This window comes from Chenopodium quinoa, unplaced genomic scaffold, assembly GCF_001683475.1.
Source record: "Chenopodium quinoa cultivar QQ74 unplaced genomic scaffold, ASM168347v1, whole genome shotgun sequence".
Lineage (NCBI taxonomy): Eukaryota > Viridiplantae > Streptophyta > Magnoliopsida > Caryophyllales > Amaranthaceae > Chenopodium > Chenopodium quinoa.
This window is the reverse complement of record NW_018744991.1, coordinates 705,783-730,128: the sequence shown is the minus strand read 5'-3', so window position 1 is coordinate 730,128 and position 24,346 is coordinate 705,783. Positions and strand designations below refer to the sequence as shown.

Genomic DNA, 24,346 nt, shown 5'->3' with positions numbered 1-24,346 from the left:
CGAGCTCTACTTCGACTTCTGGCCGAGCTATCGCCCACCGTCGAGCGAGCTATCGCTCTTCCCTAGCGCACCTTCTGTCCTACATGAGATATCGAGCAAGCTACCGAGCGAGCTCTGGTTCACCCCTTCCGCATCTACTATCCTAACTCGTATAGGAGCTATAGCTCCACATTCGTCGCAAACTTCAAATTGCCTCCGAACTACTAATTAGCTACCTCATGAGTTATAGCTCGCTGTTCCATGGTTCGGCTTGAATTTGGGCGGGTTTTGGGCAACCTTTTTCGACCCAAAATCGGGTCCGGCCAGGCCCGGTCTGATTTTTATTTTTTTTGCGGGCTTGAGAATGCATTTTAAAGCTATTTTAGTTCATTTTCTTTGGCCCGACTCGAAAATGGTCCGAAAAGCCCGTACGACCCAGCCATTTTAGGCGCGTTTGGGCATGGAATTTTCGGCCGACTCGGCCCGGCCCGAGAGATGGGCTGCATTTTTAAGCCTCAACCCGGCCCGACCCGCCCATTGATCAGGTCTAGTGTTAGTTACTCACTCCGTCCCAAAATAAATGATATGTTAAACTTTTTCACTTATATTAACTCAACTATAATTTTGTATTAACATAATATCAACATGTTTTATTACTTCGTATAAAATATGTTGTTATATAGGTATTGATATAAAGTTTAATAATATGACTTTTTTTTTTTCTTCTAATTTTCATTAATATTTACTTATGTACGTAAAAATAAGATTAAATTAGTGCATTGACATGTGTGCAAAGTTTAACTGTGTTAGTTATTTTGGGATAGAGGGATTATTGACTAAGGAATTAAAGCTCTATTATTAATTTGATGTTCCTTCGTTTAGACTTTAGAGTATGTGATTGTCTGATGACTCTTATATTCCCTCTACTCAACCCTTTGTTGTTGCGTAGCTTTGATTGCGTGCAGTGGCGGACTTGGGCTTAGACCTGGTGGGTCAAGTGACTCACCAGGCCCAAAAAAAAAATTTTAAGTTATTTAAAAAAAAAAAAAAAAAAAAAAAAATTAAAATCAGTTACAGGAGACTTCAAGGCTTTCAAGCCCTAGCCTCTTCGTGCTTTGGCTTCTCCTTCTCCGCCTAATCGCCTCCATTCTTCTCTTCGTGAATCGTGACTTCTCCTTCTCCGCCTAATCGCCTCCATTCTTCTCTTCGTGAATCGTGAGTCGTGACTTCGCCTTCTCCGCCTAATCGCCTCCATTGTTAATCGCCTCATCTCCATTCTTCTGACTTCTGTTCGTGACTTCGCCTCTTCGCTCATCTCCATTCTTCTCTTCGTGACTTCGCCTCTTCGCTTCGCCAGGCAGCCACCGTTCTCTTCGCCTAATCGCCTGGTAGTCGGACGTCGGTGACTCGGTGGTCGTGACTCGTGGACTCCGTCCTCTTCGTGAAATCACTACTCGAAACGTCGGTGCTAGTAAGTTGATTTCTAATTTTTATTTTTAATTTCTAATCTTCAAATTAATTCAGTCTAATTTGTTAATTTTATTAAACTTTGGTTTAAACTTTGGTAATTTGGTTGATTTGTTATTTTACTGTTGGGCGTTGGCTGTGCTGCTGATTGCTGAATGCTGAATTGGCGAATTGCTTAAAGTCGAGTGATCTACTTACTCCTATTTTGAATATCTTTCAGTGGCTTAGCTGCTTTTATTCTTTCCTATTCATTATGCTGTCTTTTATTGCATCGGCCCGTTCATAATCGAGCTATTAAAGACTATTGATCTTTGTTATTGTTGTAACAACTGATTTGCTAAGCTGGATGATGAAATGTGGTTGTCTGATGTGGTTATTGCTGTGATTACACTCCTGCAGTCCTGCTCCTGTGATCAGGAGAAACCCTGTTGCCTGTTTCTATCTACAATCTACTTGCTCATATTTGTATTTTATGCTTTGAGGATGTCACTGCAGAACTCAGTGGGTATCATCTTATCAAATGATCATAAATTATCAATTTATCAGCCTTCTTGGTTAGATCTTGCTATTATCTGGTATCCACATTTTTGTACGAGATTTCTCTTATTCGAGCCAATTTAAGCTGCCATAAATCATGCTATTCATTTTAGAGATAAAGGGGAAGAGAGTTTAATGTTTACTATCTAGATTCCCCAACCAATTTAGCTTCAGGATAGCTAGAATATCACTGGTAATATGTTTGTGGATGGTGACCTTAAGTATGTAGGTTTTTAAGTAAAGTCTTGATTCATGTTTGCACTTTTTACATCATATTTTATCATATATACTGTAAATTGGTCTTTTCTCAGAACAGTTATTACAGCTATCCACAAACCTTAGAGTTAACTTTTTTGTCTTGTGTTGCTCAACTGGAAGTTTTGTTTTGCTAGGCATTGAAGCAAGAGGTTTTATCTTTGGTCCCCCTATTGCCTTGGCTATCGGAGCAAAGTTTGTGCCATTGAGAAAGCCAAGAAAGTTGCCCGGTACTTACTCCCAAGCAAGGTAGGTAATCAACTAATCATCAATTGATTTTTTTTGTGAAATCTGTTTTGTGTAATTGTGTTTTGTGTAATTGTGTTTTGTGTAATTGAAATCTCTTGAACTTATTAGTTATTACTTATGTGAAATCTGTTTTGTGTAATTGTGTTTTGTGTAATTGTGTTTTGTGTAATTGAAATCTCTTAAACTTATTAGTTATTACTTATGTGAAATCTGTTTTGTGTAATTGTGTTTTGTGTAATATGTTTATGTGATTATGTCATTATGTGAAATTGCTTGATTTAGACCATTTAGTTGAATATTTATTCAAATAATTTTTCTGGGGAATATTGCTTGATTTAGTTCAATATTTATTCAAATTTCAGAATGAAGAGAAAACATACTCCAAATGAAATGCAAAACATTACTAGCTTCTTTGCTAAAAAAAAATCCTACTCCAACTTCTCTTCCACATCCAACACAAAATGAACAAACTATAACTCCACCTCAACAAAGTGAGCAACTTTCATCTCCATCTCATTATTCAACTCAAAATTCCCCTCAAAATGAACAAGGCCAATGTTCTCCTAATGCCCCAATCTTTGGAGAAAGATTAAGTGAACATGAATTTGCTAATCTTCCACAAGATCCAGGAAAGAGGAGAAAAATGAGTCAATTTCATAAAGATGATAGAGATTTAGTGAGAAGAATTTACATTCAAAGAAAGCCTTGTCAGCCCAAAGACTTTACATTTCCTCAAACTTCTATTTTTGGCAAAAATCGTCGCTTTTGTGCTAAGTGGTTTGATACTTGGACTTGGCTTGAGTATAGTGTGGAAAAGGATGCTGCCTATTGTTTCCCTTGTTATCTATTCAAGGATGAAAATGCCTTTGGAGGTGATGCTTTTGTTAGTGATGGTTTCAAATCATGGAATCGATCAGATTTAATAAGAAAACATGTCGGTAAACACTTGAGTGCACATAATAATGCTGTTTTAGCTATGGATTTGTTCAAGAAACAAAATTCAAGCATCACACAAGCCTTAACAAAACAAACCGCTGAGAGTACAAATGCATATAGGACGCGACTTGAAGCTTCAATTGAATCTATCCAATGGCTTTTACTCCAAGGGTTGCCTTTCCGTGGTCATGATGAAAAAGAAAGTTCCTTAAGAAGAGGTAACTTTCTTTCACTTTTATCCCTTATTTCCAAAGGTAATCCTGAATATTCTAAAGTTGTTTTCAAAAATGCTCCTAGTAATTGTCAACTTACTTCTCCTAAAGTCCAAAAAGATATCATAAATGCATGTGCAAAAGAGACCACTAAAGCAATGCTTGAAGATATTGATGGTGGTTTATTTTCTATCCTTGCTGATGAGTCCGCTGATGTTTCTGACAAGGAACAATTGGCTCTTTGTTTGAGATATGTTAATAGAAAGGGAGAAGTGTGTGAGCGTTTACTTGGTATTGTGCATGTTGTAAACACTGCTTCTTTGACTCTCAAAACTGCTATTGAATCCTTATTAATGGAGCATTCTTTGTCTTTCTCTCAAGTACGGGGTCAGGGTTATGATGGGGCAAGTAATATGCAAGGTTCTATTAATGGCCTTAGGACTCTTATAGAGAATGAGTGTAAAGAAGCTTATTTTGTCCACTGCTTTGATCACCAACTTCAATTAACTCAAGTTGCACTTGCTAAAAAGAATTCAGATTGTGCTTGGTTATTTGTTGATGTACTTGCACCTCTCTTGAATTTTGTGGGGGGTTCACCAAAAAGGAAAGAGTTTCTTCGTGAAAATCAAGCTCAAAGAGTGGTGGATGCATTGTCTCTAGGTGAACTTGAAACGGGTTCAGGTTTAAATCAAGAACGTGGATTAGGTAGACCTTGTGATACTCGTTGGGGATCTCACTTCAAGACAATCTTGAATGTACTTGATTTATTCCCTGTAATCCTTGGTTCTCTTGAGGATATTGCAAAAGTATCTGATACAATAGATTCTAATAGAGCTCAAACACTTACAAATCTTCTGATGTCCTTTGATTTTGTGTTCGTGGCACACTTGATGGTTAGTATATTTGCGATAACAAATGCTTTGAATGTGGCCTTACAAAAGCACGATCAAGACATTGTGAATGCAATGGCCATGGTTAATGTAACCAAGACTAATTTGCAAAAAATGAGAGATGAAGGATGGGATTCTCATATGGAAAAGGTAATTTCTTTTATTGGTGACTATGACATTGCAGTTCCAGATATGGAGGCTAAATATGTTGTTCCCGGGAGGAGGTTGTTTAGAGGTAAATGCCCACAAGTGTCCAATCTACATCATTTTCGAGTTGAAGTTTTTTTTGGTGTCATTGATCTTCAATTGCAAGAACTTGAAAATCGATTTCCCGAAATAACTAAAGAACTACTTGTGTGTATGTCTTGTTTGAGTCCTGTGGATCGTTTTTCTAAGTTTGATAAGGAAAAATTGATTAAGCTTGCAAAATTCTATCCTAATGAATTTCCAAGTTCAGAATTGATAGTCTTTGGTCATACACTTGATAGTTACATTTGTTCTGTTAGAGGAGATGAAAGGTTTTGGAATTTGAAGGGTCTTAGTGATCTTTCAATCAAATTGGTTGAAACGGGATTGTCTGAAACTCATGATAGGGTCTATTTACTTTTGAAATTGGTGTTGCTTCTTCCTGTCGCAACGGCAAGTGTGGAAAGAGTATTTTCTGGCATGAAGCAAGTGAAAGACAAACTACGAAATAGCATGGGAGATCAAATGTTGAATGATTGTTTAATTACTTATTTGGAGAATGATTTGTTTTTGAATGTTAGCATGGAAGATATCATGAATCGATATCAAAACATGAAAACTCGTCGAGAACTATTTTAATAAGTTTGCATTACTATTTAGTTGTCTTTTGTAGTATTATATGAACATTTGGTTGTATTTTGTACTGTTTGAATATTTGGATGTATTTTTTAGTACTATTATTTGGTTGTTTGGTAAAAAAATTTTTTTTACATATTTGATTATCGATTGTGACTCACCAGTCGGAAAATCCTGGGTCCGCCACTGATTGCGTGTAGGTCCCTTACAAAGTTATACGAAGTTCATTTATATTTGTACAACATTATTACTCTGTATTAATAAACTTATGGTACCATTATTTCACATATATAATTACTTAATGAATTAATTATCTTTATTATATAACTGGGTTTAAATCGCATGCAAGCACGGTTATTAAATTATTATTATGACAATAAATAAAGTTATAAAAAATATGAAAATATATAATATATTAACTCACCAAGTATTGAAAATTATGAATATATATTAAAACGATATTAATATGCAAGAGAATAATTGAACATTAAAAAGATATATGGAAATTTTGATATTTCAGGAAGTTTACTTTGAGATATTATATAACAAATATTCCTTTTTATGTAACATTGTTTTTTTTAGTACAAGTAGGTAACATTGAAAGGAAATTTTTTAATAATACGTTGTCAGGTGTCTATCTTACTTTCGCCTTTATACGTAATGTAATAGATAGTTCACCTAATCACCCAACTAAAGTTAGTAGTAAATTTTTAGTTGCATCGATCATTGTTGTAACTGTAACCATAACAAAGGATGATCATGGTTTTATAGTTTCTCCGTTTCTTTTTAGTTGACACAATTAAATTTTAGTACTATTCACCTAATTTCTATGCTACAATAATAAATATAGGAAGAATTATAACAAATAATGCAGCTAATAAAACACACTTAAATTACTCCCTCCGTCCTATAATACTTGGGACGTTGGGGTGGACATGTAGTTTAAGAAAATTACAAGTAAGTTTATTTAAAATATTTGTTTATTGTATAAAAGATTCTCTTTTATTATAAGAAAATAACAAGTGGGGTGGGAGTGGGGTAAGTGAGGAGAGAGAAAATGTGGGAAAATATATTTTTATTAGTTGTCTCATTCCATAATTAGTAATGTGTTAAGTATTGTGAGACGAACAAAAATGAGAATTGTGTCAAGTATTATGGGACAAAGGGAGTAATAAAAAGTATACTACTATACCAGTTATTCTAACGAGTGTTCAGGAGTAATTATTCAGGTTTGTAAAGACATCAGAAGACCCTTGGGAAAACTTCTAGTACATGATTACATGAAGTAGTACAAACTACAAAGTACCAAGGAGATGTTGGAGATACAAGTACATGTTACTGAATGCATTTGCAGGATTTTTCTTCTAGTTTTTTGTTCGGGCTTCTTATTTAGAAAGTAGCTCATATTTTTGGGCCTTTTTTGCATTATTAAAATTTCTTAACACTTGACTTTGCACTTCTTAAAAAACAGGCCTCAAATGGCCCAAAATCAATAAAAGAGGAGATATTTTGGTTACTAAATGACAAGAAGGTAAGACCACAAACATGAACTTATTGTAAGATAAAATGGAAGCAATAGAAACGAAATCATGTGAGATTTTGAGATAGATGACAATTTAAAATTTGGTGATGATAATCTTGGAAGATAGAGTTGGTAGCGTGGATTTTAATTTCCCTATGAAAATTTTGAGATGGAAAGTGACTTGTTTGTATATACTACGAGTATGATTTTAATTTAAAACATAACTAGACTCGTATAAGTATTTACCATAGTTATCTTTGTATTACTAATTAATCTTAATCCTTTCTAAAGTAATTAGATGACTTATAATTCGTGTAAATTTTATGTCTACAATTAAGTCTCAAGTGTCTCACTAACTCGGCCTATATGAGTAGCTTGATGCTATGTTCAATCCAACATATTAAGCAAGTATTTTGCTTATTTCATAATAAATCATACCAAATAAAGCCAAATCATATTAGATTGTTCTTGTATATTTTTACTTTTGTTTGATGTCTTCTATTCCAAAATTAAAAAAAAAAATAATAAAAAAAATAAAAAAAAGGTAAGTTTTTGTATCTGGATTGTGCACATATACATTAACACTAATTTAATTAAAGACAGCTCAATTTATAGATGTTTTCTTATTAGCGTAACAACAAAGTTAAGTTCAATTAAATTAGATAAATTTAAATCAGATGAATTAAACGTCGCCCAAGAACATAATGTGTCTCAAATGTGTGTCCGGGCCACCAGTTGGTGCTTGCTAGCAATCCTACCATCCTACTGCCTACCATTTTCTCATACCCAAACAAACACAATTCTAGGCCTTAGACCTTAATGGTCACTATAATTTAAACCACAACGGCTCTTTAGATTGTTACCGTACAATGTGAGTGCCAACTGCCTAGTGGCCGACTTCTTCCGAATATATGTCTGCAGACTGCAGTGCTTTCCTTCAAAGGAGGTTGCACTTTAATTAGTTTGCAGGAGCAAAATGGCTGTATAATTACTTCATAAGATAAAAATTTAATTTATAGGTATGAAGTTTCAATTTTATGCACCGATGTTTTACATTGTTATTTATTACAACTTCTAAATAGAATACAAGTATTAATAATCCATAATTATATCAGTGAGCTTTTGAACATACTACATGTAATTCCATTATAGGGATAGTGTGTGCTCATGTGACTCTATTTTGAATTTTGTAAATGATCAAATAGGTCAAGTTTTGAATTTGTACGTAGAAACCACTTATTAACTCAATACTTACAAATTACAATCAAAGCCATAAGAGATCGTAAAACACATCAAGGAGGAGTGATCAACCCATCGAACTAGCTTGAAAATCATATCATGGGTTGTAACTAATAAGGTAAAACGGTACAATTCAAGAATATTGAAAAAAAATATTCTATACAACACATTATAGATGACAATATTTATCAATGTACTAGTATATATAACTCTCTTCTCAAAACATACACGATCCCATATTCAGTGGTGTTGCATCAAAACATGAATGGGAGGGGAAAGACATTGAGCCATGCTCTTCAAAATAAGGCCCCAAGTCAACCACAAATTTAGACAATGATGAAGAGGCAAAGCAGTGGGCAAACCTCAACAACCTTAACAATTTAAATCGCTAGAACGAAGCTTATATGGCACATCCTTGTCGAACATATGAAGTATATTAAATACGTATTACGGAGCATGTTTTAATAGAATGTATGATCAAAGTGCGAAGTATTGCTTTTTAGGATCAATATTTGTAAAAATGTCTCAATTATAATATACGAAGTATATTAAATACATACTAAGGAGCATGTTTTAATAGAATGTATAATCAAAGTGCAAAGTATTGCTTTTTAGGATCAATATTTGTAACAAATATGTCTCAATTATAATATACAAAGTATATTAAATACGTACTAAGGAGCATGTTTTAATAGAATGTATAATCAAAGTGCGAAGTATTACTTTAGGATCAATGTTTGTAAAAATATGTCTCAATTATAATATACGAAGTAATAGTGTGTTATACTTGGATTATTCACTATAAAGACATTAAAAATGATTAAAAGATATATAATAGAAATAACTCAATTTATATAAAAGATCCTTTTAATTATACTCATGTTCAATTCATTTATGTATAAATGACAAACAAGTGGTTGGACCTTCACAATACCAAGTCGAATCATATTGATAGAATCAAATATAATGAGTAAATTAGTTTAGTCATACATACATTAAATTTTGAGTTAGTTTAAGTCCATATATATATATGTATCTTCCTCTCTTCTAGTAATATTGCAACAACTGAAATTTTACACTATTCATCACGCTTGTTTGACCTCATATTATGATTTACGTTAAGTAAAATATAGTCATGCATGTGAGGTCTTGTTAGATTCGTCTCGTAAAATACTTTCACAATATCAACTTTTTATAATTTTTACTCTTATATAATTATAGATATTTAACGCTTGTTTGACCTCATATTATGATTTACGTTAAGTAAAATATAGTCATGCATGTGAGGTCTTGTTAGATTCGTCTCGTAAAATACTTTCACAATATCAACTTTTTATAATTTTTACTCTTATATAATTATAGATATTTAGCATATAAAATGTGCTTTGAGATGCGTAATTTCATGAATGTAATGTTTTTTAATCTTTATAACACTATTTAGTCTCTTACTCTCTTATCTCTTTGTTTGCTTATCTTTTTGCAGGTGGATGTCACTCACCCTCAGTGGCTCAGTAGTTTAAAACCTCAAATTAATTCAAGCCTGCTGTCTGCCTGAGCTTTACTGTCGTTTCAGCATTCTAGTTTAAACTCTTTACTTAGTTTATATTCTTGTTTAATTATAACCACCTTGTTTTGGTGATGATGTATTGCTATCATTTGGTGGTCTAAAATAATTGGAATTGCATTTGAGCTTTTTTTTGCTTCACTCTTTCTACAATAAAGTTTCTGATTGAGCTTATTTGAATTCATGCAATTTAGAACACTTTTTATGACTTATCTCTTTGTCTGCTATTAACCTAAGATGTACAATAGAGGGATTGGACAGACACTACAGGAAATGCCTGCTTGTGTAGTGGATGGAAGGAGCGAGAATGGTTCCTTTTTTATGACTTATCTCTTTGTTCTACATTTATGCTTATTGAAGTAGTGTGCAGGAGCTGCTTTATCTCTATGGATTTGTAATTGAAGACAATCAAGAGGCCGTATTGAGCAGCTTTATCTCTATGGATTTGTAATTTTTAGTTGGTGTTAATGATGATAATTGTGAAGTAATATTCTCTATTCCTCCCACTGTTCCTGAAGAGTGTTCTACACAAGAGGGGAACTGGTTCTGCAAACCGTGAGCAGTTTGAAGAGGCAATACCGGTGATTGAAGGCTGAAATTGATGCAATGAGGAAGGCTTCATATATTTATCTTCTCAGAAAGTCAGTCTGTCACTCTCTTTCTTCTGTAACTGTTGTATGGTTTGCAGTATGAACACTGAAAGTCTGTAAATGATTGGTCGGGTTCACAAAGAAGGAAGAAGCCATTGATGAGTGGGAGTCGAATCGTAGGAAGAAAGCAGAGTTAAAGCTAGAAATGCTTCAGGTATAAACTTGAAACAGATCTCACTTTACCTCTAATGACACTGGTGGCTATATTTTGAAATACCACAATATGGAAAGTTGTATCCCTATGAATCAAATGTGGCCTGTATTAGTTACAGAATTCATTTTTTTGCCAATTCTTGGTTAATTTTATGTGAGTGTGCTTTTTAAGCTCAATCTAACAGCAGGTTGATTTTATATGGCACATTCAAATATACTATTGCTAATGGGTGTGTTTCTGGGGTTAAACAGAGGAATCTAGAGCAGAAACGGACAGAAGCAGTGCAAAAGGTGCAGAAGAAATTGCAGAGACACATCTAGAAGCTCAGCAACCAATAACGAATAGGGGCTTCTGTGTCATCCTTCAAGCCCAGATTAAAGATATTGTTGAAAATGAGGTATGTGGAATAAAATGATCCCTCGGCACTATGTATATTGATTTCTAAAATTGTAGATTGTGATCACTTGATGAACATTTAGAAGAGAAACAAAAGAAAATCAATTAATAATGTCTTGATTAAAGGTCATGGCTTTCATAATTACTGAGCATTATGATTTCAACATGAGGGGAAAAAAAAATGAATGGAGCTAACTGTGAGTCTTGTTCACATGTTTTCCTTCTTTGTGAACTGGCTAGCTTTTTTTGTAGAAAATTCTTTGTGAGACTTGGATGAGCTCTTTGAAAAATCAGGAGTTGTTACAGATTGAATTGGTTGGTTTTGATAGGAAGAAGGAGAAGAATTTTATTTGGTGAAATGCAGTTATGGCAGTTTTATAATGTGTTTAGCTGGAAAAATATGGTCGATTTTTTAAGGATGTTACTGTTCTGCGTGATTTGCTATGGAATAATATGACTATGCTAGCTTCGTTATGGGCTAATTCAGCTTGAGCTTTAAGTTGATTTTAGAGCTTTTTTCTTCTCTTGAAAGCAAATAAAATGATTGGAGGTCTTTTGATGTATTAACATCGTGGTTATTTTTTACGGGTATTATAGTTGATTTAAGTTGGTATCTAGAGGTTCTAGTTCCTGTGTTCGCTTTATTCGAGTTCCATATTCCAGATACCATATTCCAGTTACTGAGATTCTGAAAATTTGATGACTACGTATAGTGTGGACATAAGAGAATGAAAGAAGAGTGAGCATCAATGGATTAATCTACTTTAGTATCATGGATTTGGTATGAGCTTGCATAACAGCTTTGTTATATCAATGAGCCAAAGATCACATTCTCTTAAATCAGTTTTTTCTTTAGCTTGCTCATTTGTTGTGCAGGTTTGGATGTTGGCTCGAATCTGCTAGTTGGAGAACAAAATTTTTGTCCTGACCGAACCTTCTTACCAATGATCACACTAAACAAGGAGCTTATGTGTCATCCTTTTATGTTAAAAAAAAAATAAAAAAAATTGACAGTAACAAGGCTTTATTACCCAAATTTTGAAGGATTTACTTGAACAAATAAGAGCAAAAATCTAAAACTAAAGTACAATTAATCCATTTGGTTATAGAGATTGGCACAGCTATATATATATTCTACATTCAAACCAACACACACTTACAAACCAAGAAATCAAACAAATTGACCTCCTGAATTGCAAAATCAAAATCTATAGATTTGATCAAAGCAATCAGTGAAGAACTAAGTTCGATTAAGCAATTATACTCATTCAGTTCAACTTTATGAGTAACTTTTTGAATATATGCTTTTAATTGTATTAACCACCATTTAACTATATGTGCTAGGAATAACCGATCTTAATCATCTTATAGACCACAGAAATTTAGCACAATAATTTCTAAGATTTTGTATCTAAGTTTTTATAAATATCTATTTCCTAAAAAATAAAAAAAAAAAAAAAAAAAAAAAAGAAGAAGTTATTATACATATCTAAGTCTCTGTGTATCAATTTAATTTTAAACCTTTAAAATATTGAGGCAATATCTTTCTTCCTTATCATTAAGAAAATAACTGCATATATACAATGAACATGTTTTTGTTAATCATCATAGGCTAAACTCTAGCTAATTATAAACAGATAATTATCATTTTTATCAAGCTAATTATTTCCTTTGACTATATAACAATATATATGGCAACATACTAGGGAACTATAGCCTATAATTTAGGAAGTTAATTATCTCCTTTGACCATACAACAAATATATACTATATTTAACTCTTAAATTTGGGGATGATGCTTCTTTGTTTTGCTGGCCTGGACCGACTTGGCCTCCCGGCATCCAAGACAAAATGCTTTGATCAATATTAACATAGAGTAGTTTTAGCCTTACAAAATTACGACTTTACGAGTAGCCAACTAGAGAATATATGCTAAATATATTCTAACAATTAGAAATGATTAGTCTATGTAAGGAGTCGTATGTTTTGAACTATTGACTATTAAACTTATCATAGTAACTCGTTTGCACAAGCACACAACTACACAAGTGACAACGTAACTATATAACAATACTTTGATCAATATTAATAAGGTGGTCTAAATTGAATTTATGGTGATTTGAAATCGGGTCAAGAACAATTTGGGTTGAATTTAGATCGGGTCAATAAAAAGTCGTGTTGATTTCGGGTCGGGTTAGTAACAGATCGGGTTGAATTTCGGGACGGGTTAGTAATAGGTCGGGTAAAATTCGGGTTGGGTTAGTAACAGGTCGAGTTAAATTCGAGTCGGTTTAGTCACAAGTCGTGTAAAATTCGGGTCGGGTTAGTAACAGGTCGGGTTGAATTCGGATCGGGTTAGTAACAGATCGGGTTAAATTCGGGTTTTGACAGGTTAAAACGGGTTTGGGTCAATCTCGGTTCAGGTCGGGTTCGGTTCAGGTCAATAATAATTTACAGGTCATATTCGGGTCGGGTCATCTCCAGGTCGGTTCATGTTCGGGTTCGGGTCTCAAATTCTCGGGTTAACTCGAGTCTAGGGTTGGTTTCAAGTCGAGTCAAATCAGGTTCGAGTCACCATTTTTTCGGGTTCAAACGGGTCGGTTAATAATCGGGTTCGGATTGATATTTCCGATCGGGTCAACTTTAAACAGCTCTAACTTCATCCTTGTTGCAATATTTGTGGAACACACACACATATATATATATATATATATATATATATATATATATATATATATATATATATATATATATATATATATATATATATATATATATATATATATATATATAAAACCGTACGATTCATATTCTAAACCAATTCATAATCTGGAGTCTGGACATATTGAGTCGAGTCGGTTATACAAAACCTATTGTGCGTCTCCCTTTACTTCACCCATTTATTTCAATTACCCTTTTGATAAGTATTGACAAGAAGTACCACCAATTGATACCAACAACTACCTTATCGAAATTGAATGTGATATCACAAGATTTGCAAATGTCCTACCACCATGTACTGCCCCGAGTATCAATAACAAAATTGAAAGAAAGAGTATAAAAACGTACATGCAAAGTAAGTATGCAGTACATGATTGTTGAATTGACCACCTTATATTTTGATGATTGACCTACATAAAATAAACTTTGACTAACGACGTTTATGAGTCTTGGTTAAAACAGAAGATTCAGGTTTGAAGTTAAATGTTCCAGAGTAGGAATAACAGAGTTTGGAAGAATTGATGATGAATGCAAGCTTTCAAGATGTCCTCACAACTCTATATTCTTAGTTACTCAGTGTACGAACTTAAGAAACAAAAGTGTTGGAAGGAATTAAGAAGAAACTCGAAGTTCCTGAAGGAACCTGAAGTTCCTGAAGGAACTTGACGGATGACTCAGAAAGTTTTAAACGAAAGTTTTAAAACGGTTTTCAAAAACCCTTAATTTAAGGAAGTGATAAAAATCAGTTTTGAAAAAGATTTAAAAAGATTTTATAAATAAATAAATAATTCATTAATTTAAAAAGATAACTTTTAAATTAATTAATTATTTATGTTTTAATTAATAAATAAATAATTATCTTTTTTTAATAAATAATAATTATCTTTTGAATAAGTCTTTAACTGATTTTTAACTTGGTAAATATTGGCTGCTTAAATTAAGGAGCACGTTGAATTTAGGAGTCAAGCTAGGGAAATCATGTTCCTAAATTTCCTCTGCCTACATCCAAACTTCTCAGTCAAAGAGAACGTGGGATTAAGGGGGAAGTGGGAACTTGATGGAAGCTTGGTTTAACTCCTTATAAAAACAGATCAACGTTAAGTTTTGAAAGCGTGGAAAAACAATCTTAAGTATTCTGAGCATAGAGTTTCAAAGTGTTTAAAAGAGAAGTTCCTTCCATCCTTAGTCTCTTAAGTTCTTTAGGTTATACTTGTAATCATTGTGTAATTGGGTTTGGGTTGTGAGAGTTGTAAAGTGTGAGACTTGAGAGAGTTGTTTACACTGTACAAGTGATTCGGAGTAGAATCACAAAGTGTGAGAAACTGTGATTGAGGGATCACAGTTGGGTAACTTGAGTTCCTCACGGAAATTGAGTCTAGGCAACGTATTAGTGATTGTAAATCATTTTTACATAGTGAATTTATTCATTGCCTATCTCAGTGTCTTTTCTCTTAGTAGTAGATTTAATTCCGCAAAATTTACCATAGTTTACATACACTACAATTCACCCCTCTCTTGTAGTATACATTGTTCTATCAATTGGTAAGAGCAAGGAACTCGGAAAAGCAGGAAGCCCTGTCGAGTCAAGTTCCTGGAGGAACAATGTCGAAGGACGAGAGACTAGCTGAAGGTTATTCTACACAAAGACCTCCACTCTTCAATGGGAAGTACTACGCCTATTGGAAGACGAGGATGGAGATGATCATACAGTCCGAGAATTATCAAGTCTGGCGAGCTATCGAGGTAGGAGATTACGAGGTAACAAAGACCAATGCAGAAAACGAGGTAATTCCTAAACCTATTTCTGAATACGATAGAAGCGACTTTGAGAAGAAAGAGATGAATGCTACTGCTAAAAAACTCCTAGTTTGGGGTTTAGGGCCAGATGAACACACTCGTGTTATGGGATGTAAAACAGCAAAAGAAATATGGGATTTACTAGAAATAACCCACAAAGGAACTCATGAAGTTAAACGTTCTAAAATTGATATACTGCTTTCTAAATATGAACGTTTTGAAATGGGTTCAAAAGAAACTATTCAAGAAATGTTTACTCGTTTTAAAAATATTACTAATGAATTTGTCATTATAATATAAAGTGTATAATCATTAATTGTGATCTTCTACCACCTTTTGACTTGAGAATATTATATAACTAATATATTAATTAACGTCAATAGAAACTCTAACCGTTGATTAAGGTGATTATGAATTTGTGATATATATTACTAATTTGTAATTGTGGGTCTGTGATCTACATTTGCCTTATATAATTGGTAAAATTAGATCACAACCTTTACTTGAACTTAACTACTATTATTAGCTTTATGCACAATTAATAATCTTCACAGTTCCTTTCAATAATGACTTAATTCATGTTTTGTCGGTAAATTTTTATAATAGATAGTCAAAATGTGACATTTAATTCATTACTAAATGTATAATAATACATTCCACGTAATAAACTTATGACAGGCATTAATAACTCGTTTTATAAACATTTATCTATTTTATTTAGGGTAAGTTTAGTTCACCTTAGTTTTACTTATTTCAAACCAGATTAGATAAAATAAGTTCATATCATATCAGAATAAATAAATTATGACATACTTTATCGTTTTATGTGGGATTTTTTTATCGCCAAATATCTTTAATTTCATAATAAAAAAATTATGAAAATTACATATTGATAAAATACACGGTATTACGAATCTAATAAACCTTAACTTGATACTCTATATATTTTTTCTTTATATATTATCGTACACATAAGGTCAATGTTTGGTCAAATCAGATCAGATTAGATTATATTAGATCAGATAAGCAAAAATAAGGTGAACTTAGTGTTGTTTTCCAAAAAAAAATAAAAATAGCTAATCAACAATTATATCAGACCAGATCTTGCTATAATCTCATCCTTTTTGAGTTCACGTCTCATTCTATGTCATAGTACTTCCATATCTCTGGTATTGAAAATGAGAGAAAAGATTCATCTTTATTATAAATAGGGCAGCTAGCGCGCATCATAGCTAGTCATATTTGAAAATCTCTTACAGTTTGGTCTTATGTTACAAATTCAGTTGTTAGTGGACTTAATGAGAGAAAATATATAAATAAATACTCCCTCCATTTCGTAATAATTGTAACACTTTGATTCACGCATCATATTATTCATAGGCTTACTTTGACAAAAAAATTTATCAATAAAAAAAAACATATATTACCATGTAAAATATTTTTGGATTAATCTTTATGTATATTGTCATTATATCGAGATTTAATACTTCTTAATAATATATAATTACAATTATTAATGGTCAAAGTGTTGCGATTATTATGAAACGGAGGAAGTATATATTTTTAGAGATATATATGTCCGCGTATTAAGAGTGAATAAATATTTAAGAGGGTATAATTGTCAAAGCACTATTCATAAGAGTTATTTCAAACTTTTTAAAGGTAGGGAAAGATACTCCAATTGATTTATTTATTACAATTAAACCGAGGTGATTTACAAAACTAGGTTCACTTTTAAACTTTTTTACACTTTTGCGTCGAAATAAAACTTAATCACCGAAGTACTGGCCATATAGGATCAAATTCAATTATATATTTTAAAAATCAATAAATAAAATAAAATAAAAATTTGCAGAGCAAAACCGCTATAGCGGTTTCACCTCTCAAAATAGCGGATATATCTAGTAAACTGACTAAAATTAGTATAAGGTAAAATTGCTACTTGAGGGCTTGTTTGACATCTTTTTTTTGGTTTTAGTTTTCTGTTAAAAACAAGAAAAACCAAAATCATGAAACAAAAAAAAAGGTGTTTCCACTTTCTAGTTGTCAGTTTTTAAAATTATCAAGATTTTAATAAATTTAACTAATTTTTGATTCATTATATGACATATATCAAATGATTTTGAAAACAAAAAACTAAAAAACAAAAAACCACTACTAAGGCTTAATGAATGAAGACTAATATATTTCTATCAGATACAAGGTTTGACGATGAATATTGCCTAGTAACTTGTCCGTCCAAAAATATTACTTCCTCTGTTCCAATAATAATGCAACAAGGATGAAATTACATATCCAAAGCACACTTTACATGTTAAATATCTATAATTCTATAAGAGTAAAAATTATAAAAGATTGATATTGTGTAAATATTTTACGAGACGAATCTAACAAGATCTCACATGAATATATTTTACTTAATGTATAAATCATAATATGTAGTCAAACAAACATGATATATGGAGCAAAAGTCCAATTGTTCCAATATTACTATAACGGAGGAAGTATACCTGTAAGAATGAAAATTGAATAGTTGCATTTTTTAGTATGAATAGTTGCAATTTTATAAATGTCGTCTCATCATTTAAGAAAAACAAAATTTTCTACCATTAGACAATGATAACTTGTTTTCCACCAAGTTGTGTAAATTAGGGTTTAAAATAAGTAATATCAAGTTGGGTTCATGTCAAAGCTTAACAAATACTTTATCTGTTTTATAATGTTAGTCCCATTTGCATAAATAGATGTAAATTTATAATTGTAAATATCTTTAATCTCTCACTGGCAAAAATTATTAAAATTAAAAATTAATAATGTATTTTTCGAGACAAATAAAACTAGATCTCATAAGACTTATATAGAGAGAAATTTAGAAAATTTCCTTTACTTTTTAATAATCAAAAGATTCTAAATCGAGTTGAGAATTGTTTGACGCCAATTCTTTCCTTGATGCCTTGACACTATTTCAATCAATTTGTTCATTATAGATTTATAGTACACCACTTTAGAAAAACAGTAATATGAAGGTTTTTTAGATAGAGGTGTTGTTTGGTTGACATGGAAAATGAGTTCCCATAGGATATTATACTTCATAGGAAATCATTTTCCTTGTCCATTTCCTAGGAATTACCTTAAGTTTTGTTTGGTTAATAATGTAGGAACTTAGATTTCCTAGCAATTTATTTCCTATGTTTTATTAGTAAATTTGAGAATTTTTTATTTAAGGCAACAAAGTTAGAGAGAGAAAGAAAGAGATTAAATTTTTAGTGATAATAATGCAAGGAGACCTCACAGTAATTATGGGAATTGTAACTTATCAAGGAAGGGCTTGGTAAGTGAATTCCCGTGTTTTATGGGAATTGAAACTTCCCTTGAAATTTCCATTTTCCCCACTTTGATAAAACTTCCATTGAAATTTTCATTTCCCCCACTTTGATAAATTTGTGTCAACCAAACAACACATGTTATAACCATTTCCTAGGAAATACAACGCTTTTTACCTTCAACCAAACAACACTAGAGAATAGGAGTACAATAATAAAATAGCAATATTAAACAATTCGATCACATTGCATCATAAGAAAACAATTAAGTAAACAAGAGTAATCCCTATTGAGACCTAACATTTAATTACTCCGTACTAATTTACTATCAACATTTACAATTAAGATGACCAAGAAAACATTAACAAAACCACAAATTACAAATAGCAAAAATCCCAACATTCATTCATAATTTTTTTTTAAAAAAACACTAACTAATTTCAGTAATAATCTACAGAAAGATGAAGCACTCCAATGAAACAAGTGGATTTTCAAGCGACTCCTTTGGACCTTGCCACTCTTCACTCTCTCTCCTCAACCCAATCTCTTCATTCTCATCCACCTCCTCCTCTACCTTCCTTCCATTTTCCGGGCCATGGACCATCCTAACCCGGCCCGGAGACGGCCCAGTCCTCCTGGAAGACGGGCTTCGGCCCACATTAGCCCGTATTCCAGGGGACTGAGACCTACGGCCCGAATTATCCCCGGAAAAATCCCTTTTAGGCACACCACCACCCGGGCTGGGATTCCTCTTTCGAGGCGGGGATGGTTCGGGCCGTCGTCTCGCTGGCGATCTCCCTTGATTCCTATAATGCTGACCACCACCACCACCATTGTTAACATTATTAAACCCCTGAGATCTGTACACCCTTTGACGAAGCTCGTTACCACCACCTCCACTAGTAACAACACTCTCTCTTCCGAACAACAATTGGTTAAGATGATTATCATCTTCTCTGGTAGTAGATATACTCTCACTAAAGCTACACATTTCCGACGCTTCGGAGATCTCTTCTGGAGTACACGGATCCGGGTACGCCTTCTTCGGAGGAGTAAATGAAAGCGACTTTGCTTTCACGGACTCTTCTTCTTGACCATGTTCCGCAACGACCTTTCTCGGGCTTTCGGGCCTGGACCTGGGCTTGGGCCTTGGTTTTGGGGTTTCGGAGAGGACTTCCTTGACGGCCTCCTCCTCGGCTATTGGTGGGGATTTGGAGACGCAAGGGAAATCATCGGAATTGTTTGGTTTTAGTGAGGAATGTTTTAAACGATTTTGTTTGTCATGGGTACTAACACAACAACCCATTTTCGACGATGAATAAGAAATTCAATGTATATTAATGAGGAAAATAGAAGAAATTTTTTTAATGGGTTTTCATTGTTTGTTGGTAGTAGAATTTGTGAAGGTTGGATTTAGAGTGGAGAGTGTAAAAATGGAGGAAGAGGAGACAGAAAATGCGGTGTGAAGAAGGGAGGAGAAGAGGTGAATGTAAGAAAGGAGTTAATTTAAGGGAGAAGTCAGACAGTCAAGGAAGCAAAGGGTGTGTTTAGACTTTTAAGAAAGTGTGAGAGAGTGGCTATCTATCTATCAATATTCAAGGCCCACATTGCCTTCCACCAAGTTACCCACATGTTAAACTGTAACAACCCCTATTGTAGATTTGTAGTGCGAGTAGTTTATTTAAATATGTGTGTGTGGTTGAATTGGAAGCTTGACAAGCTTAGCTTGAGCTACTCCAGCTCCGTCTCGGCTCACTCGATTATCACCCTTAATGTGAATAATGATAATTGTTATAGTAGACTTATACTTTTCAAAGATACCAAATTTACCTTAATACGTGTACTGATCTAAATCTGATATTTGTAAAGCGTTGAACATGCACAATTACTATACAATGACTTTGGTACCAACTTTAAACGGCTACTAGTTGTTCTCAAACATATAAGGTAGAATTCACATTTACTTCACTTGAATTTCATGTACTAAACTTTATTTTACCTTAACTTTTTTTTTATCCCGGACCTTAATATTACCCCATAGACCATAGATTTTATTGAAATGTATTACGGAGTTGCTATTTTGATACAATTTTAAATTTTATGTTATGATGTACTTGTATATGTATATACTTTATATGATAGACTTGCTGGCTTGCTACAATTACTAGTTACTCTTTGTGTATTAAAAAAAAAAATATTCGGTCAAATGCGCAAAACATATCTGAATCTTGATTGAGTTGATTCCACCTTAAACAGATACAAAATGGATAGATACAAGAAAAACAAATATTTAATGTGATAATAACATAGATTCTTGGATTCAAATAGTCAGAAAACAGACCATAAGACTCAACTCAGTATTGCTGAACTATGATTTTGTTTTGTAAGAGTATTATAACTAAATTTCTGATGGATCTGAAATTCAGTTTCCTTATCATAAAAATTTAGGAGAATATTATTAAGAATAGTGAATGAACATCCCCATGTTCTTCCGAATCTATTATCTATGAAACTGACGCATCTTATGTAATGCTAATGTTTTCATGCATGTGGACCCATTAAATTTAATTATATGTAGGAGAGTAACTAATAATAACTGACAAAGTTTATGTAATTTTGATTCTCCAATTTTAGAGCTAAGGGTTGTACAAGTTATGAAGCTAGAAAATGACTCCTCTTAAAGATGTGGACTAAGTAAATTTGATCCGTAATCTTGGACAAAATGTGTGACGTTTTTTGAGTACTTCTTTTATCACCTTATACACACAAACAAGGTGCACACATACACTACTAAGTCACTAATTAACAAAGTGTTAGTTGGCTCACTTAATAAGGTTCTTATCTTTGCTTTTAGAGGTTTAAGATACGAACACTACTAAGTGAGGTCGTGAGGGTACTTGGGGGTAGAGATTCTCTTATCCTCCCCAGTCCCACCAAGTGCTTAACCTGTAAATATTGGACTAAAAAAATTGTGAGGATTAAGGTCTGGTTAGGATCCTCCTTACCAATAAAAAAAAAGGTGTACACCATATAAAGAATGAGGAGTTATTCATAATTTCATACAACGATACAAGCATCTATACTAATATATTAAAAGGCGTTCCTAAAAACGTCTATACGCCACGTAGAGTCCTCATTTCGCCACGTCACTTACTCAATTTCTTATTATGCCACGTCATCCGATCAACACCTTAACGTGCCACGTCATCCACACAACCAACAATACTCCATGTTGTCTCAATTATATTGGAAAAAAAATATGTGGATGAGAAGGTTTGAACACTTGACCTTTTAAAAAAAAAGCTATTGTTTAACCATTTAGGCTAATTATCAATTTTGCTTTAACTTTGCACAATAAATAATATCATACTACTAAGTATTGAAGACACATACTACATACAAACTATTAGATAATACTCTTAAAAATTAACAGTTACACAACTATAAAAGTAGTACCCCGGGACAACGTCCAGGCTAATCACAAGTTATACATTTATACTGAGATGGCATGAGACAATCAAATAAAAACTCAACTATGAAGCATTAGTTAACACGTATGATATATTGATATTATATAGTTCAAAGTCAAAATTAAAGATAGTACCATAAAGTAATTACTTCGTATTAATTTAGTGCTTTAACTCAATACATACATAACGTGAGAGTTTTTGCTCGGTTTATTGTTCTAAAAAACCACGTCTAAAGTGGGTAGTTTTTGAAATATACAACCTAGTTGACCTAGCATTCCCAGTGCATTATTCAAGCTTGCGATAGATATGATTTCATTCACACAAAATCATAAATGAGGTCTGAATTGTATGCGTGGATGCGCGCCAATGGACAAGGAAAGGGCGCCATTACTCACGCTCTCCTTGCTTCATTTCCTCACCTAGTCATCACCTACTTCAAAAGCTCAGGTAAATTATAAATGAACTATTTAAAACGAATAGACGTCCTTTGAAAAAATTACTTTCACTGTTCCTTTTTATTTGCCTTAATTTTCTTCCAGCATATCTCAATTTACTTGCCTTATTTTCTTTTAAGTTGGGATTCATATTCACCTACGTACTGTTTCTTCTCTATTCTTTTTGTTGCATAAAATCTTATACAAATAATTACAAGGCAAGATAAATAGGAATAAAGAGAGTAATCCGATATGTTAATAGGCAAAAATAATATCGGAAAAAAAAAATTCATAAATTCCAACCGATAGTTAACAGTTAATTATGTAAACTATCCAACCAGATATATACCTCTTGCACTAAATAATAATCACACTTCCAACAAAAGAGAGTCAACAAAACATGATCTAATGAGTAATGACACAGTACAGAGCGAAGGCTTGTGTCTGAAGACTAGTCAAACAATAATAGTAATAACAGAAAATGATCCTTCTTAACTCTGATCAACCAACCCACTTTAATGGCTAATCGATCATGATGTCCTTTTCATTCTTCATGCCTTCATGAGTTCATATGGACCATCATATGGTCCTATATTATATATATCATATTCTGTACAGCCTCACAACACAACTCGTTATCAGCATACACTTTGCATCCATGTTCAGACTATAATAATCAATACACTTTTCGTCGCATAAAGTTAGCTTAGCGTTGAAAATATTAATTTTTTTTCTTTGTTTAACAAAAATAATGACTTATTACATAATCATTTATAATATGTACGATTGCTAAATTCAGTAATTTAGATCAACTGAATCATCACACGAACCATTGTTTGTACGTTATATGTCAATGTAATACTATTACGGAGTATGAAATATGTCTAACACCTACTAATGATTTACCTATGTTTTTCCTAAATAAAAAGAGGGCGCCCTCATTACTCATTGTGAGAAACGTTTTTGTTTCTCACAGTGGCAGTTTAATAAATAAAATGTACTACTTTAGTCACGGTGGTACATTTTATTTACGAAATGGATGATAAAATTGTACCATTTTAGACACGACGGTACATTTTATTCACGAAACTACCACTGTGAGAAACAAAACAGTGCGTAACAGAGATTTACTGAAATAAAAAAGGCACACAAGATTACAACTAATACAACAACATGAATTTGCTATACGCAAACATTGTAGAATTATTATATGATGAGTAAAGTTACAACATGTGATGTCGATAAATATGTTAATGCAAGGAGTATATTGTTGGAAAATCCAGACCTACTACATGTGAGGAAGCATAGAGAATTAGAGATGCTTTACTTGGTCCAATCATATAATCCTACATTCCTACTATTTATCATAGTATTTTATATCAAAACTAATAATTTTAGTGGATAGCAACAATACCATAGATAGCCGATGCTAGTAATAATAGAGGTAATATAATTCTGTTTGACACTGCTTTGACAAACAATAAGAAATAGAGTCTACTAGTGACACTTAGTTTTCCGTTACTAGTCAATACTATATCCCTTAGAGGGAATATAAACGAGTGAATGAGATTTTTTTTTTTTTACAAAGATAAATTGCATCATTATGAACATTAACACGAGACTTACAAGTAATTAAAGGTCCTTTTGAGTAATAGCGAATTAATGTTTTTTTTTTTTTTTTTGGTAAGGAGAAGGGTCCTATTGGGCCGAAAGCTCTCACAGGTCCTCC

The 24,346-nt window shown here is 32.9% G+C and overlaps 2 protein-coding genes across 2 annotated transcripts; one reads left to right on the top strand and one right to left on the bottom strand.

Moving 5' to 3' along the window:
* The first annotated feature begins 3,130 nt into the window (after nucleotides 1–3,130).
* LOC110706752 (zinc finger MYM-type protein 1-like) lies at nucleotides 3,131–5,309 on the top strand. The gene is made up of 2 exons (XM_021884708.1): nucleotides 3,131–5,249; nucleotides 5,293–5,309. Exons 1-2 carry the CDS (start codon nucleotides 3,131–3,133, stop codon nucleotides 5,307–5,309), a joined length of 2,136 nt encoding a protein of 711 aa, XP_021740400.1.
* A 13,855-nt stretch (nucleotides 5,310–19,164) lies between these two features.
* Nucleotides 19,165–20,019, bottom strand: LOC110706751 (serine/arginine repetitive matrix protein 1-like). The gene has a single exon (XM_021884707.1). It carries the CDS (start codon nucleotides 20,017–20,019, stop codon nucleotides 19,165–19,167), a length of 855 nt encoding a protein of 284 aa, XP_021740399.1.
* Nucleotides 20,020–24,346: the final 4,327 nt, after the last annotated feature.

What these genes read in the sequence shown, in the direction of transcription:
- LOC110706752 (XM_021884708.1), top strand. Translation starts at nt 3,131, where the DNA reads ATGAGTCAATTTCATAAAGATGATAGAGATTTAGTGAGAAGAATTTAC.
- LOC110706751 (XM_021884707.1), bottom strand. Translation starts at nt 20,019, where the DNA reads ATGGGTTGTTGTGTTAGTACCCATGACAAACAAAATCGTTTAAAACAT.